The following is a 13,690-nucleotide window of genomic DNA, read 5'->3' on the forward strand; positions in this document are numbered from 1 at the left end:
ACCAATGTTGTCTACAAAGAGGTTTCAATAGTATGTAAATACAATATGTGATATTATGTTTTTTTAAATGGCAAAATTGCTATATATCTAGACAAAATATATTTTCCATACAAATAAATTAGGATATCAATTCATTTTTATAACTGAGTTGCTAGAGAACGAGCACATTTGACTAATTTATAAAAGTACTGAACAATGATAAATAAAATCTTCAAAGTTACAGCACCACATGCGTACATCTACATATTAGCTATTAATTTGAGCAATTAATAACATAAAAACACATAAATGATTCAAACCATACCTTCAATTGCACTATATAATATTTGATGTTCTAATTTAAATAATTATATATCGATCCAAATATTCTTAATATATTACAACAAATCCATTCCGTGCATCGCACGGGCGCAAATACTAGTTACAAATTTAAAAGTAAAATTAGATTGCTACAAATTAGAAAATGTTGCGGTAAATTTTTTCAATAAGGAGTAGCTAAAAATAAAAATGGGTGGGGTTACTCGGGAGTCCGATCCGGAATGGTACGAAGCTGACCCGACCGGTAATTGCAGACTACAGCGGTAACTCCGAAGTCCGAATCAGCCTAAGTCAAGAACCAAAACAAAAGCGAAAAGGTGCAAAACCCAAATTCATAACTGTGGAGAAGGAGAAGACCAGTAGTACGATGATCACCGGCGGGGTAGAAGACGAAGACAAATGGCTCGCCGCCGGGATTACGGGCCTTCAACAGAACGCCTTCTACATGCATCGCGCACTCGTACTTTTCCTACCCCAAATTATACGCTCCAGGATTTCTTATATCCTGAATTTACTTTTTAAGACCTAATTTTGACGATTTGCTTCCAGGATTCAAACAATCTGAAGGATGCATTGAAGTATTCCGCTCAGATGCTGTCGGAGCTTCGAACTTCGAAACTCTCGCCGCACAAATACTATGAACTGTGTATGCTTGCTGACTGATCTGATTACTGCTTATTGCTTTAGTGATCAATTTGATCTTAGTTGTGTTCTTCAATTTCAAATATGGAAGTTCTGATAAATTTGAGCTTGGTTTAGATATGAGAGCTTTTGATGAATTGCGGAGGCTGGAGATTTTCTTCAGGGAGGAAACGACGCGCGGGTGTTCCATTGTCGAGTTGTATGAGCTTGTCCAGCATGCTGGAAACATTTTGCCTAGATTGTGAGTTGCAATCAACAATTGCTTTCAGTTATTGTCCTCCTGCATTGCAACTCTGAACTCTTTCATTAGTAACTTTAAAACTGAAATCCGGTTAGATGTTTTCATGCTGAGGGCTTGAGGCTTTCTATCATTAGTAAATTTTTTGGCTTCTCCTAGAAAGTTTATATTGTTAATTCTTTAAGTTTGAGTTCTACAAAAGAGATGTATTTTGGCAAAGTTGAGTACAAGTCTTAATTAACTGATAGACTCGGAAATGTCCTCCTCCAGTGAAGACTAGGAAATGAAGTTGAGTCCCACTGATATACTAGATGCACAAACAAACTGGGACAGCCAGATATGCACTCTGTTAATTTAAAATTTGAGAACTCTGAATTGGTTCCTGGTGGTTAGCATTGTGTTGAGAACGGCTTTGGAGTCTATGGCACTGGATATTACAAATCGGAAGTGTACGGCTGAGTCTAATTTATTCTTATTATCTAGAGGAAGGAACCGAGTATAGCCAAAGACATCAAATGCATTCACTAACATGATTTACTAAGACATTGATGTGCAAGACTAATTACTAAATATGAATGTTTTAAAAAGTTTCTTACTTTTCGAGACATAGGATTTGCAAGCGCTAAAGTGATTGTCAAAACATGGTGATAGAGCCACTTTGTTTCTTAATTTTCTTATGTCAAAAGTTAATATAAAATTAGTTTACCATTTTATTAGACAATTCTAACTGATAATTGAAAATTCATGCTCAGGTGTAACTAAAGATATTTCTTGCATTTACTAATATGATTTTACTACAGTTTGGATGTGCATTGTAAGAAAGGAATGCATATCGTTGTTGCCCAGTGTTTTAAAAATAGGAGTGTAAATTTGCTGACTTAAGATTGCATCAAAGCACATTGTGGCAACATGTTGACAGAGGCACTACATTTTATAAATTCATATGCACCTAACTTATGTGTGAACATGTTCTCAGGAAATTTGTTCCAATGTTATCCATCCCTAGGAGAAAATATATTTACTTATCCAAAAGGCTTGTATGGGACTAGATGCATAAATTTTCTAAGCTGGCAACTCTTTTCTGCTTAGGTATTTACTTTGCACAGTTGGGTCCGTTTACATCAAATCAAAGGAAGCTCCTGCCAAAGACATTCTTAAAGATCTTGTTGAAATGTGCCGTGGTATACAACATCCATTACGTGGACTCTTCCTAAGGAGTTACCTTTCTCAAGTCAGTAGGGATAAATTGCCTGATCTTGGATCCGAGTATGAAGGGTAAGAGCATCTATCGGCTCACTTTGTATTGGATTTCTTTAAGTTTTTCCTTAGAACATTTTGGAGAGGAGTTGGTGAATAAAATATTGATTAACATAATTGCATTCTCACTTCAATCATTTCCCCCCCTTTTTTTTGGATTGACAGAACTTTTAACTATGGTAGATTACTGAAAGATGTCTAAGAGCATTGAGTTATATCAGTGCAGAAACCTTTGTTAGTTAGGGTTAAATAACTGTGGCAGCTTCCAGATACGACATGGTTACAAATCTTTTCCATTGGAATATTGGATTGCAATAAACTGCTCTAAATAGAAAATATCATGTCAGATCTGGAAGCTTCACCTTTCTAATGGAAAAGCTAAGATGTGTACATTATTTGTCTTCGACTCTTTTCTCAATTTGTCCATAGTTACAAGTTGTGTTCAAATCATTTACACGCACGAGTGTATCTTTTGGGAGACACTTAAATACCATTTTCCTGCAGGGATGCAGACACTGTCATGGATGCTGTAGAGTTTGTGCTTCAAAATTTCACAGAAATGAACAAACTTTGGGTTCGCATGCAACATCAGGTTGGTTTAAACTTCTGGGGATGCTCTTCCCTGTTCTCATAGTTTTACATGCATAGACACCACATGGCTCACATGTCATCTGGTCATGTCCATGGTCATGCCAGTGTTTTAAGTTTCTAAATGGTTATGGTCTTTGATCTATTCATAGATTGAGTCTTGCAACTATATGCTTTCTAATCTGCAGGGTCCCGCTAGGGATAAGGAGAAGCGAGAAAAGGAAAGAAGTGAGCTTCGTGATCTTGTAAGCAGTAACTTTGAATTGTAATATTAGTTCCATTAATCAATACAACAGTACACTTATTGAAGGCTTTACTCTGTTTTGTTAGGTTGGCAAGAACCTACATGTTCTTGGTCAGATTGAGGGTGTTGACCTTGACATGTATAAAGAAATTGTGCTTCCTAGAGTCTTGGAGCAGGTAAAATTTTGGTCTTTTGTTTTGTTTTACTTCTATAAAAACATAAAATAATAACAACCTAACCAAATTATTGTGGAAAATCCACCTTGATTCTTTCTCATAGGTTGTCAACTGTAAAGATGATCTTGCCCAATGCTATTTGATGGATTGCATAATTCAAGTCTTCCCCGATGAGTATCACTTACAAACTCTTGAAACATTATTGGGAGCTTGCCCCCAGCTTCAGGTGAACTGTATTTTCCTTCTGTAGTGGTTGTATGATGAATAAACATCTTTTCATTGATGGTTCATGCAATAAAGTTGTATTTAAAGAGAAATAATTGTAAGGACATCAAGTGGAGCTGTCAGACCTTACGTAAGTAAACACATGATTCAAGAAAATGAAAAATTAACAATGCGTTTTCTACGTGTTATGATGTTTGGCCATGATGCTTATCCACTTGTGATATCAATATTTACAATTTCCCTCTGAATGACATGAAACTATCTCTGAATCTCATTTGTATCTCCAGCCGTTGGTCGACATTAAGACAGTGCTTTCTGGCCTGATGGAAAGGCTCTCAAATTATGCTGCTTCTAGTGCAGAAGTAAGTTGTTTCAAAAAGGCTTCAGGAATAAGATATTATACATGCTTAAACTAAATTGATCCATCCACAGGTCTTACCTGAGTTTTTCCGAGTGGAAGCTTTTGCAAAACTCAACAATGCCATTGGCAAGGTAAATCTACTTGGTGTGCTGCAAGGACATAACTTAAAATTTATTGTCAATGCGGGTAAAAGTTTTAGGAAAATCTTTTTCATATTTGCATGGACATTTCACTTTCTCTATTTTGGAAGTGATGAAGTAGAAATATCAACTCATTCTGGACCCCGATTAAACAAAATACACTTAAAGAAGGGAAAGTGTAAATTAAATAAACTTCATTATCTTTCTTTCAGTGCTTCTGTTTAAGACTTGCAAAGCCAATATGAGGTTAAAAGGTTGCTTTGATTAAGAATATAGTTTCCTAGTTGGGAAAGGAATTTCATGGGAAGCTATCTTCTGTTATATGCTGGAAGTTGGTTATGTCATACCTGCTAGGCCTGAATAATCACACATTTGAAAGCTGCAAGTCAGAAAAGTTCTTTATGTTTGATTAGTTATACCTGATATACAAATATAATAACATTGCAATCATTCAAGCAATGGACTTTCCACCTTAGATGATCTTGGTACACTCTATGCTTCATCATTTGCTCTATGACTATTCTCATTTTTGTTTTTTGGCTCACCTATGTCTTCATAACTGTTAAGTTTGGTACTTTGGTTTAGTGGCCAAGTACTTACTATATTTACACCACTAATTCATGGGTTCAAACCCTGGATACTATTTGTCTAAAAATAAAGATGACATTGCACATATCCTGCTAATCTAAGGCCGTGGATATTTTAATACCTTTGCTTTATTGATCACTGATTGAACCGATGCTTTTGACTGATCATTATTTATGTATTGCAATTCTGGTATCCGTTTTTCACTTCAAGTTAGGTACTAGAGTATATCTTTTCTTAACAAAGGAAAATATGTGTGTGTGTGTGTCTGTGTGTGTGTGAGAGAGAGAGAGAGAGAGAGAGAGACTAAGTTATGAATAATAAAACTTGAATATTCAGAGAATACAATTGTAAGGGGTAATTATACTTTAGGAGCGTACATGATAGGGTAATTAGATTGGGAATTCCTTAGTTTCCTAACAACGCAACTACCATACACTACTAAGCTTCCTAAACTCAAGTTTAGGCAACCTTCCTTAACTCAATTAAGTCAATTTAGTAATACTATAACTATTATGATTTCATTTGTTTAGTCACAAATCACAATGACAGTGACCAGTACTTCCACTTCTTCACTAAATGAAGGATACAATGTTGATTTAGAGTGCTTTCTTTGAGTAACTTAAACTTTCTTTTTATGCAGGTGATAGAGGCACAAGATGACATGCCTGTTGCTGCAGTTGTGACTTTATATGCATCTCTTTTGACATTCACTCTTCATGTCCACCCTGATCGACTTGACTATGTGGATCAAATACTGGTAGGCTAGCTGCTTGTTATTTTAATAACTAATGAAATACCTACTTTAGTAACATCTTGATTTAGGCTCTTTGATATGGGGTGTGTGTGTGTGTGTGTGTGTGTGTGTGTGTATATATATATATATATATTGCTAATGTAAAATGTGTACTCATCAGATTCATTTCTCACTCACAGGGTGCCTGTGAGAAGAAACTTTCAGGAAAAGGGAAGCTTAAGGATACCAAAGCAACAAAACAGATTGTTGCCCTTCTCAGTGCTCCATTGGAAAAGTACAAGGATATAGATACTGCGCTAAAGCTTTCTAATTATCCTCGTGTTATGGAGTACCTTGATGATGCAACAAACAAAGAGATGGCTAATATTATAGTTCAAAATATTATGAAAAACAAGACTAGCATTTCAACTGCTGAAAAGGTATGATTCTATGAATAATTAAAAATAAAGAAAGAACTACTTTGATGTATGCTCCTTTATGACTTGAAATTATTGTTGTTGCAAGGTTGAAGCACTTTTTGGATTAATGAAAGGGCTTATTAGAGATTTAGATGAGACTCTTAATGATGAGGTGATTCAAGTTGCTTTTCACTCGCCAATTATTTAATATCTAAAATGAATTATTGGAGATATCATATGTGCCTTAATTTTTTGCCTGAAATATTTCAGCTTGACGAGGAAGATTTTCAAGAGGAGCAAAATTCTGTTGCAAGACTTATTCAGATGCTCCACAATGATGATCCAGAGAAAATGTTAGAGGTGATAAGATCTCTCATTATGTGTGTGTATTCTGTATATACTACAGGTGCACTTTTTATTTTTATTTTTTGCAAGAGTTACTTTTATGATTGATTAGGATCTGATACTCTGTAATATATGTCATGTTAAGATCGCTTGTATAATGCATTAAAAACAAGAAATTGATAAACTTTTTAACAAATAAATAACATGACAGCTTTACATTTTTGACACTTTGTTGGTTGGGTTGCCAGATCATTTGCACTGTGAAGAAGCATGTTTTGACTGGAGGACCAAAGAGAATTCCCTTCACTGTCCCTCCCCTTGTTTTTAATGCACTGAAGGTTTGGCTCTGTTTTTATCCCTATTCTAATATTCCATGATGAATGGAACTAACCCTGTGAATTTCATTATTTTAAACATAAAAGAATGGGCTATATACGTTCACTCACTGATTCTACATTTGCTCATTTTCAAGAAGAAATGCACTCCAAATATTTGAAAAGATGGTTTTACTGTTATAGCAAATGGTCTTCCAAAAAATGTTGAGGTTAAACATTTGTATGTGGTTATGCTCCCTGTTTATCTAAATAATACTTTGTAACATGGAGAACAAATAATAGCCGAAGGATATCGGTAATACTAGACTGCAGTAACTTACAAAGGATGCACACACCCATACCCCTCCCCAAATAAAAAGAAGAGATGTTTGTCATTGATGTTGAAAACTTGACCTTTTCTTGTTGCTGCTAATCAAGTTGGTTCGGCAATTGCAAAGTCAAGATGATAATGGTGCTGACGAGGAGGTGCCTGCTACACCAAAGAAAATATTTCAGATATTAAATCAGGTATTCAGCTGATTGGAGCTTTAATAGTTAGTATCAAAATCATACACTTCGTCGTTATCTGTTCAAATATTTTTATGTAGAGCATTTCCCCCTGCCGCTTGGCCTTAAAAAATGTTAAAGAACCATCTTGTTTTCTTCCCATTGCATTCTTCCATCCTTTAGTTGTTCTTGATTCAATTTAATATGTATATCAATGCTGCAATGCATATGTCCATATACTTTTAAGCTCTTAAAATTCTGGAGTATCTTTTCTATTTCGTTTCAGACAATTGAAGTTCTGTCAAATGTTCCTGCGGCTGAACTAGCACTGCGGTTGTATTTGCAGTGTGCTGAGGTTAGTATTTGACTTTAGCCTTTAAGCTTGTGGAAGACTAAATGACTTCTTCTCTTGACCTGCAATTTTCATTCTTGTATGATCTCAGGCTGCCAATGACTGTGATCTAGAACCTGTGGCCTATGAATTTTTTACCCAAGCCTATATATTATATGAAGAAGAAATTTCGGTAATTAGCAATTTATTGTGTTCTATTTAGTTGCTTCTTTTTTTTTTTTCCTTTATTCCTGGTGTTTGTTCGGATTTTTATGTGCAGTTAAATTTGAATTTGGATATTTTGATAGGACTCTAGAGCTCAGGTGACTGCTATACACTTAATAATAGGGACTCTTCAGAGAATGCATGTGTTTGGTATTGAGAACAGGGATGCATTAACGCATAAGGCCACTGGGGTAAAGATTTTATATTTCTTGTGAATTTTCAAGCTTTAGTGTATAATAATGTATTAGAAACTCAGGACATCTTACCTCTTATTTTCCAACTACCTAGTATTCTGCAAAGCTTTTGAAGAAACCTGATCAGTGTAGAGCTGTCTATGCTTGTTCACATCTCTTCTGGGTCGAAGATCAGGATAACATCAAAGATGGAGAGAGGTGGGTAACCTACCATATAATACTCGAGTATTAATTTTTTGTTGTCCAAACTGGAAACTTGGTAAATGTTCTGTACCTGAGTTTTAAACTTATTATCTATAGAGACCTCTCACCTTTTTTTTTGGTCCAATTTCTGAAAATTTTCCTGTTCTCTTTACCCTAGGGTCTTGCTTTGCTTGAAGCGTGCCTTAAGGATTGCAAATGCTGCTCAACAAATGTCCAGTGTAACCCGAGGCAGCAGTGGATCAGTCATACTTTTCATAGAAATTCTGAACAAGTATGAGAATAGATTCTTTAGAGAAAATTTCAATTTTGGTCACATGACTATAGGGGCATTGTTAATTTTAGCACCTGACTTTTAAAAGTGTCAATTTAGTACCTTGACTATGTAATTTGTGTCAATTTTGGTCACTCCGGCCGAATTGACGGTCAAATTTGGCCGGAAAAATTTAATCAAACATTTAGTCTATAATCTAAGGGGCAAAATCGTCTTTTGATCCTTTCTAGACTAAATGTTGGATTAAATTTTTCCGGCCAAATTTGACCGTCAATTTGGCCGGAGTGACAAAAATTACATAGTCAATGGACTAAATTGACATTTTTAAAAGTCAGGTGTTGAAATTAACAATGCCCCTATAGTTATGTGACCAAAATTGAAATTTTCTCAGATTCTTTATTTATGGTTAATAACTTTTTTATAATTTCCAAATTATTCATGACTGAAGTGGGGTTATCCATCCATGTTTGATATTTAGGTATCTGTATTTCTTTGAGAAGGGGGTTTCGGAGGTTACTGTGGCTTCAATCCAGAGCCTGAATGAACTAATTACAACCGAAATGCATAGTGACAATACAACATCAGATCCGGCTGCAGATGCTTTCTTTGCAAGCACACTGCGATATATCCAGTTCCAGAAGGATAAAGGCGGAGCTGTTGGTGAGAAATACGAGGCAATCAAGTCGTAATTTAGATTGTTTGATCTCCATCCATCCACAATGTGCACTTTTGGGTCAGATAAGTGCTGTTCTTGTACTGCAACGGTGGAGATAGGTCTCGTGTTATTCAATGACAAAACGAATCAAATGCAGCAGCATCTCAACACGTCTTTGGTGTTGTATACGAGTGAGTGTGGTCGAGAATTCCTGATTTTTTTGTAAGGTTCTGTATACTTCATTAAATTTCCCTAGGGAAGGTGTTGAACATTGTATTAGGTTCTTCTCTATCTTTTTTTCTCTTTTAAAGATTAGACTTGGAACTCTGATATTCTGACATTGAAATATAGTACAAAGTTTTGCAATGTACACTCTGATTGTGATGATGGTATAAATTGTGTTACGAAAAGGGAACGATTAATTGATGTTCTATAAAGGGTATTTTCTCTCTAGAACTTTTTAGAAGGTTAACAATTATTCAGTATTTATTATTATTTTTGAAATAAAAGAGCTAATTCATTAATCATACGATGAAAAGTTTACAATAAGATCGATGGAATGATAAAACATTCTTACAATCAAATATTGAAACAAATTTCTAATGTTACACGAAACTTGAATCTCTAACTGTTTTTCAAGATTGAAGCTGAATTTATTTGGAGAACCTGAAGCTTTTTTCTGTATTTATTTAATGTGCAAATTTTGTAAAATATTTTCATCAACCTATCTCGAAACTCAACTAGTACACAGCTTTCACCCCCATGAAAGTTGAAAAAAGAGACAATAGTATAAAAGCAACTCGGTCATGGTTCATGGATTAACGATTATGTAATTTGTAAAGAATTGATTTTGTGTGGTATTTGTGGTAATATAATTAGATTAAAAATAACTTTAGTCAAACCTTATTAATCGAACCAGACACAAATTTAAGTAAGTTCAATAAATACAAAATTGAATTAAAAATAGACACATAAAATGGGACGGAAAGAGTAGTAGCTACAAACTAACCACACACACAAATTTAAGTTCAACTTATTTCTTTAAAACTTGTAATTAACATATTTAAATTTTATTTTTTTGAAAACTTTAAATCATTACAAATAAGTTAAAAGAGATGAATATCGTTACTAATGTAGTTGTTTCATTCATTATCATGCTTTGTTTACTTTCACATTCAATGGTGACCACAGTTTCTTCTAGTATCATACAAAAATATAAAATAAAATATGATGAGTGGATGATCCACGACGATCAGAAATATTTATCTTTTTAAGTTATTATTTTAAAAATTTAAATGTAAATTTATCTTTTCAGTTATTTTTCACACCCTAAAAGTAAAATTAACTCTTTTGATAATAAAAACATTGTTTAATGTCATGTCGTATCATTACTTATCCATGTATTGAGATTAACTTGGTCTAGCATCAAAAAAATCCCAAAAAAAAAAAATAATAAAAAATTGTTTGCTCCATCAATCAATGAGAAGAAAAAAAAGAATAGAAAAACAGAACAATAGAGATGGGTGATGGAAAGGTTAATGAAGCATTTAGCTAAAAAGTTTAGATAAGCAACCACCTACAAATTGACTATAAAATGAACTTGACAAATTTAGAATAGAAAGCAACAAATATAAAAGGCAACATCGCTGCGGGCATATTTGTTTTGTTTCCCTAAATGTTTTGTGTCATTGAATCATAAAGCAAATCAAAATGGAGAGGGCACAATTGAGTGGCCTACAAGAGGCAACATGGATAAACCTAGCCAGCCAGCCAGCAGCACTCAGCAGCCACCCTTGACACTTAGGATCATTAGTAGCGTCATCTGACATGCGGTGAGAGGACCTCCGATCCATCCTCGATGAAACAAAAGGAAAGAGAAATGGAAATGAAGGAGGGATACAAAGAGAATGGCAGTAGTAAGTGGAATCCCTGAAATGGAACTATTTATGTCATTCACAAAATGGAGCACGCCTTCTGAGTTTTTCCCTTCTTTTTCTTCGCCTTGGGTGGCGCCAGCACAACTTTAATGGCAGCATCAAACACAGATTTCACATTCTGTAACAACAAATACCCGCAATGATAATCCATAACATCTTCTTCGCTGAAAATACAAGGCTAAAAGATGCAGACCTGCTGTGACTTTGAACTACATTCAATGTAGGCAGGCGCATCAATCAATTTCCTCAGTTCCTCCCCCTTCACGCAAAAAAACATTTAAAGGGCAAGACTATACTGTACATCAACTCTCCTCCATTCTATACAAATTAGAATGGAAAAGAAATCCCGACCCTTACCTGAGCAGTAGTTATTGGCACAGCACCAGGATGGTCTACAAAGAACTGCTTATCATCTCGAAGATCTGAGTACAATAGAGTAAGATGATAAACCATAAGAAGCATTCAATTCTTCATTTCAGGCCAGAGACATAGAAGCCTCAAGGCAAGTCCAATGATGCTTCCAGCTAATAGCAAATATGTGAACTGATTAAAAAATACCCACACACAATCAAACCAATACATGGACCAATCAAGTACAGTGAAATAGATATACATATACTAGAGTATTAGTAGACTCTAGCAGTAAGAATAAAACAAGGGAAATAGGAAAAGCTTTCTTTGATCAAAGGCACAGGCATGATGAAATTTCTCTACCAAGCTAGTTAAACTGAAGTGATTTATGACCTTAACATCTGAAACAGAAAATATCTAAAACCCATAAAGAACATAGAGGAGAACGTATTTCTCACCAAGTTTTGTTCCAACAAGAACTATTGGGACACCAGGAGCATAATGTTTCAACTCAGGGATCCACTGGCAAGAGATTCATCACAACGAAGATAAATTTTACATAAGCCAAAAACAAACAAGAAGACAAAAGAACAAAGAAATTTTTATATGGCAATTAACTCCTCACCTTTTTGGAAACATTTTCATAGCTGGCCTTACTAATGAGAGAAAATGCCAAAATGAACACATCAGCTCCACGGTAACTCAGTGGTCTTAATCTGTTATAATCCTCCTGTCCTGTTTATATATAACAAACTTAGGCCCATATTAATATATACAAGTCATGTAGATATAATAAATGTTTAAGGATATAGGCACAAGAGTTCCCATCTGGTAGAACCTATTTAATTGAATTATCAGGACTATAGATAAAATAATCTACTTTTATATCTTTGGCAAATATTAGGAATTATAGATTACATAGGGCTTCATTGAACGGAATAGAGACTAAATTCAAATAGAATCAAAAGCATTGCATTTCAAATAGTTACCAGCAGTATCCCACAACCCAAGGTTCACAGTAGCCCCATTGACAACCACGTTGGCACTGAAATTGTCAAATACAGTTGGAACGTAATCCTGTAGCACATCATTAATGAAAGATGAAATTACAATTTGGCATCCAATTAGGAATCCTTCCCATGCAATACTTTAAAAAATTCCACAATGAAATATTCGAACACCAGTAACTTAGCATATATGTGCATAACAGATCAACAACTTTCATAAAATTCAACATAATATTAAAATCATTTCCAAAAGTTAGCTGCATTAGGTATACCTATGTTTTTCCACAATCAATTATCTGGAGCTAAGCAATTAGATGATACTCATATTTCATTAAAGTAAAGATGTTCTTTTCAAATAAGTCACTGAAATCAAGATATTAAATGTAAAAACCCCACGGTTTGTAATGCAAAAGTAAGCAGAACTTCTTCCCCACTCCAGTTCCCAACCCACCCCAGTACTTTACCACTGCACAACCACCAAGCAAAGATAAATTCATGGACATGAGGTTAAAAAAAAATAAAAATTTTGAGGGTGCGCGGGAAGACGAACCGTGGGGAAAGTGTTGCTGGTGTAGGAAATCAAGAGGCAAGTCTTGCCAACAGCACCATCTCCCACCGTGACACACTTGATAAACCTGGACGCGCTCATTCTGAAGGCCTCAGATCTTCTTCTACGTCTTCAGAAGACCTGAATTCGAATCAAAATATACGTGTAAATACGTATACAAATGTATATATATCCGTCTACAACCTCTCCAATTGCATTGCGATGCACGAAAGAGCACAGTGGAAAGTGAACAAGATATCCTATCCGGCTATCCCTAATTCCATAAATTAAGGAAACGGGAACACAAAAATGGGGAAATTGCTGAACGAGAGTATAAATGAAAGAGAGCGAAAAGCATAGAGTGAATTGAGAGAGAGATCTAGATACTACAGCACAGAATATGCATATACATACTTACGTAACCTTCTCGCCGGAAAATATTGCCGTTGAATCGTTCGCAGCTGAATTACCGGACGACTTAGCCCGCCGAAACTATACTCTTATGGATTGCCTATTTTTGAACGATTTTCTCGCCTTATTTATATGTGGGTCTAAATCATTAAACCATAATTAATGTTTTATTCCATTTTATTTTAACAGACTTTCCTTCTTCTTCTTCTTCTTCCTTTTTTAAATAATTGTATTAAATGTTAATGTTTGTCAATGTTAGTGTTTACATTGACTACATTATTTCTATTTTTATACTAAATTTAAATTATTAATGGAAGCTACATTTTCTATTAACAAAGTCCAATACAAATATTGAGCATTCATTTAAAAAAAAAATTGACTCTTGTAATTAGATTTAGTTCAATATAAATTATTTTATATTTTCGAGAACCATGCTTCCAGTAAAAAAATAAAAAATTAATT

General features: G+C 34.7%; 2 protein-coding genes across 4 annotated transcripts; one reads left to right on the forward strand and one right to left on the reverse strand.

The window, feature by feature from the left end:
• Positions 1-546: 546 nt before the first annotated feature.
• On the forward strand, positions 547-9,401 carry LOC109172678 (vacuolar protein sorting-associated protein 35A-like). The gene is made up of 22 exons (XM_019321894.1): positions 547-778; positions 868-964; positions 1,078-1,201; positions 2,288-2,473; positions 2,960-3,047; positions 3,232-3,288; positions 3,374-3,463; positions 3,567-3,689; positions 3,976-4,050; positions 4,121-4,180; positions 5,418-5,534; positions 5,711-5,950; positions 6,036-6,101; positions 6,200-6,289; positions 6,523-6,612; positions 7,027-7,116; positions 7,382-7,450; positions 7,539-7,619; positions 7,735-7,842; positions 7,940-8,043; positions 8,207-8,320; positions 8,799-9,401. Exons 1-22 carry the CDS (start codon positions 686-688, stop codon positions 9,007-9,009), a joined length of 2,373 nt encoding a protein of 790 aa, XP_019177439.1. The 5' UTR covers positions 547-685; the 3' UTR covers positions 9,010-9,401.
• Positions 9,402-10,497: 1,096 nt separating this feature from the next.
• Positions 10,498-13,321, reverse strand: LOC109172431 (rac-like GTP-binding protein RHO1). 3 transcript variants are annotated; one of them, XM_019321584.1, is made up of 8 exons: positions 13,241-13,321; positions 12,821-12,958; positions 12,253-12,340; positions 11,889-11,998; positions 11,722-11,785; positions 11,270-11,334; positions 11,106-11,171; positions 10,498-11,030 (listed from the first exon to the last, which is right to left on the reverse strand). In XM_019321584.1, exons 2-8 carry the CDS (start codon positions 12,917-12,919, stop codon positions 10,929-10,931), a joined length of 594 nt encoding a protein of 197 aa, XP_019177129.1. In that variant the 5' UTR covers positions 12,920-12,958; positions 13,241-13,321; the 3' UTR covers positions 10,498-10,928. The 3 variants fall into 3 exon arrangements, with proteins under 3 accessions (XP_019177129.1, XP_019177128.1, XP_019177127.1); XM_019321583.1 differs by having other exon boundaries at positions 13,236-13,321; XM_019321582.1 differs by having other exon boundaries at positions 13,232-13,321.
• Between the last annotated feature and the right edge of the window lie 369 nt (positions 13,322-13,690).

This window comes from Ipomoea nil, unplaced genomic scaffold, assembly GCF_001879475.1.
Source record: "Ipomoea nil cultivar Tokyo-kokei standard unplaced genomic scaffold, Asagao_1.1 scaffold0418, whole genome shotgun sequence".
NCBI classification, from domain to species: domain Eukaryota; kingdom Viridiplantae; phylum Streptophyta; class Magnoliopsida; order Solanales; family Convolvulaceae; genus Ipomoea; species Ipomoea nil.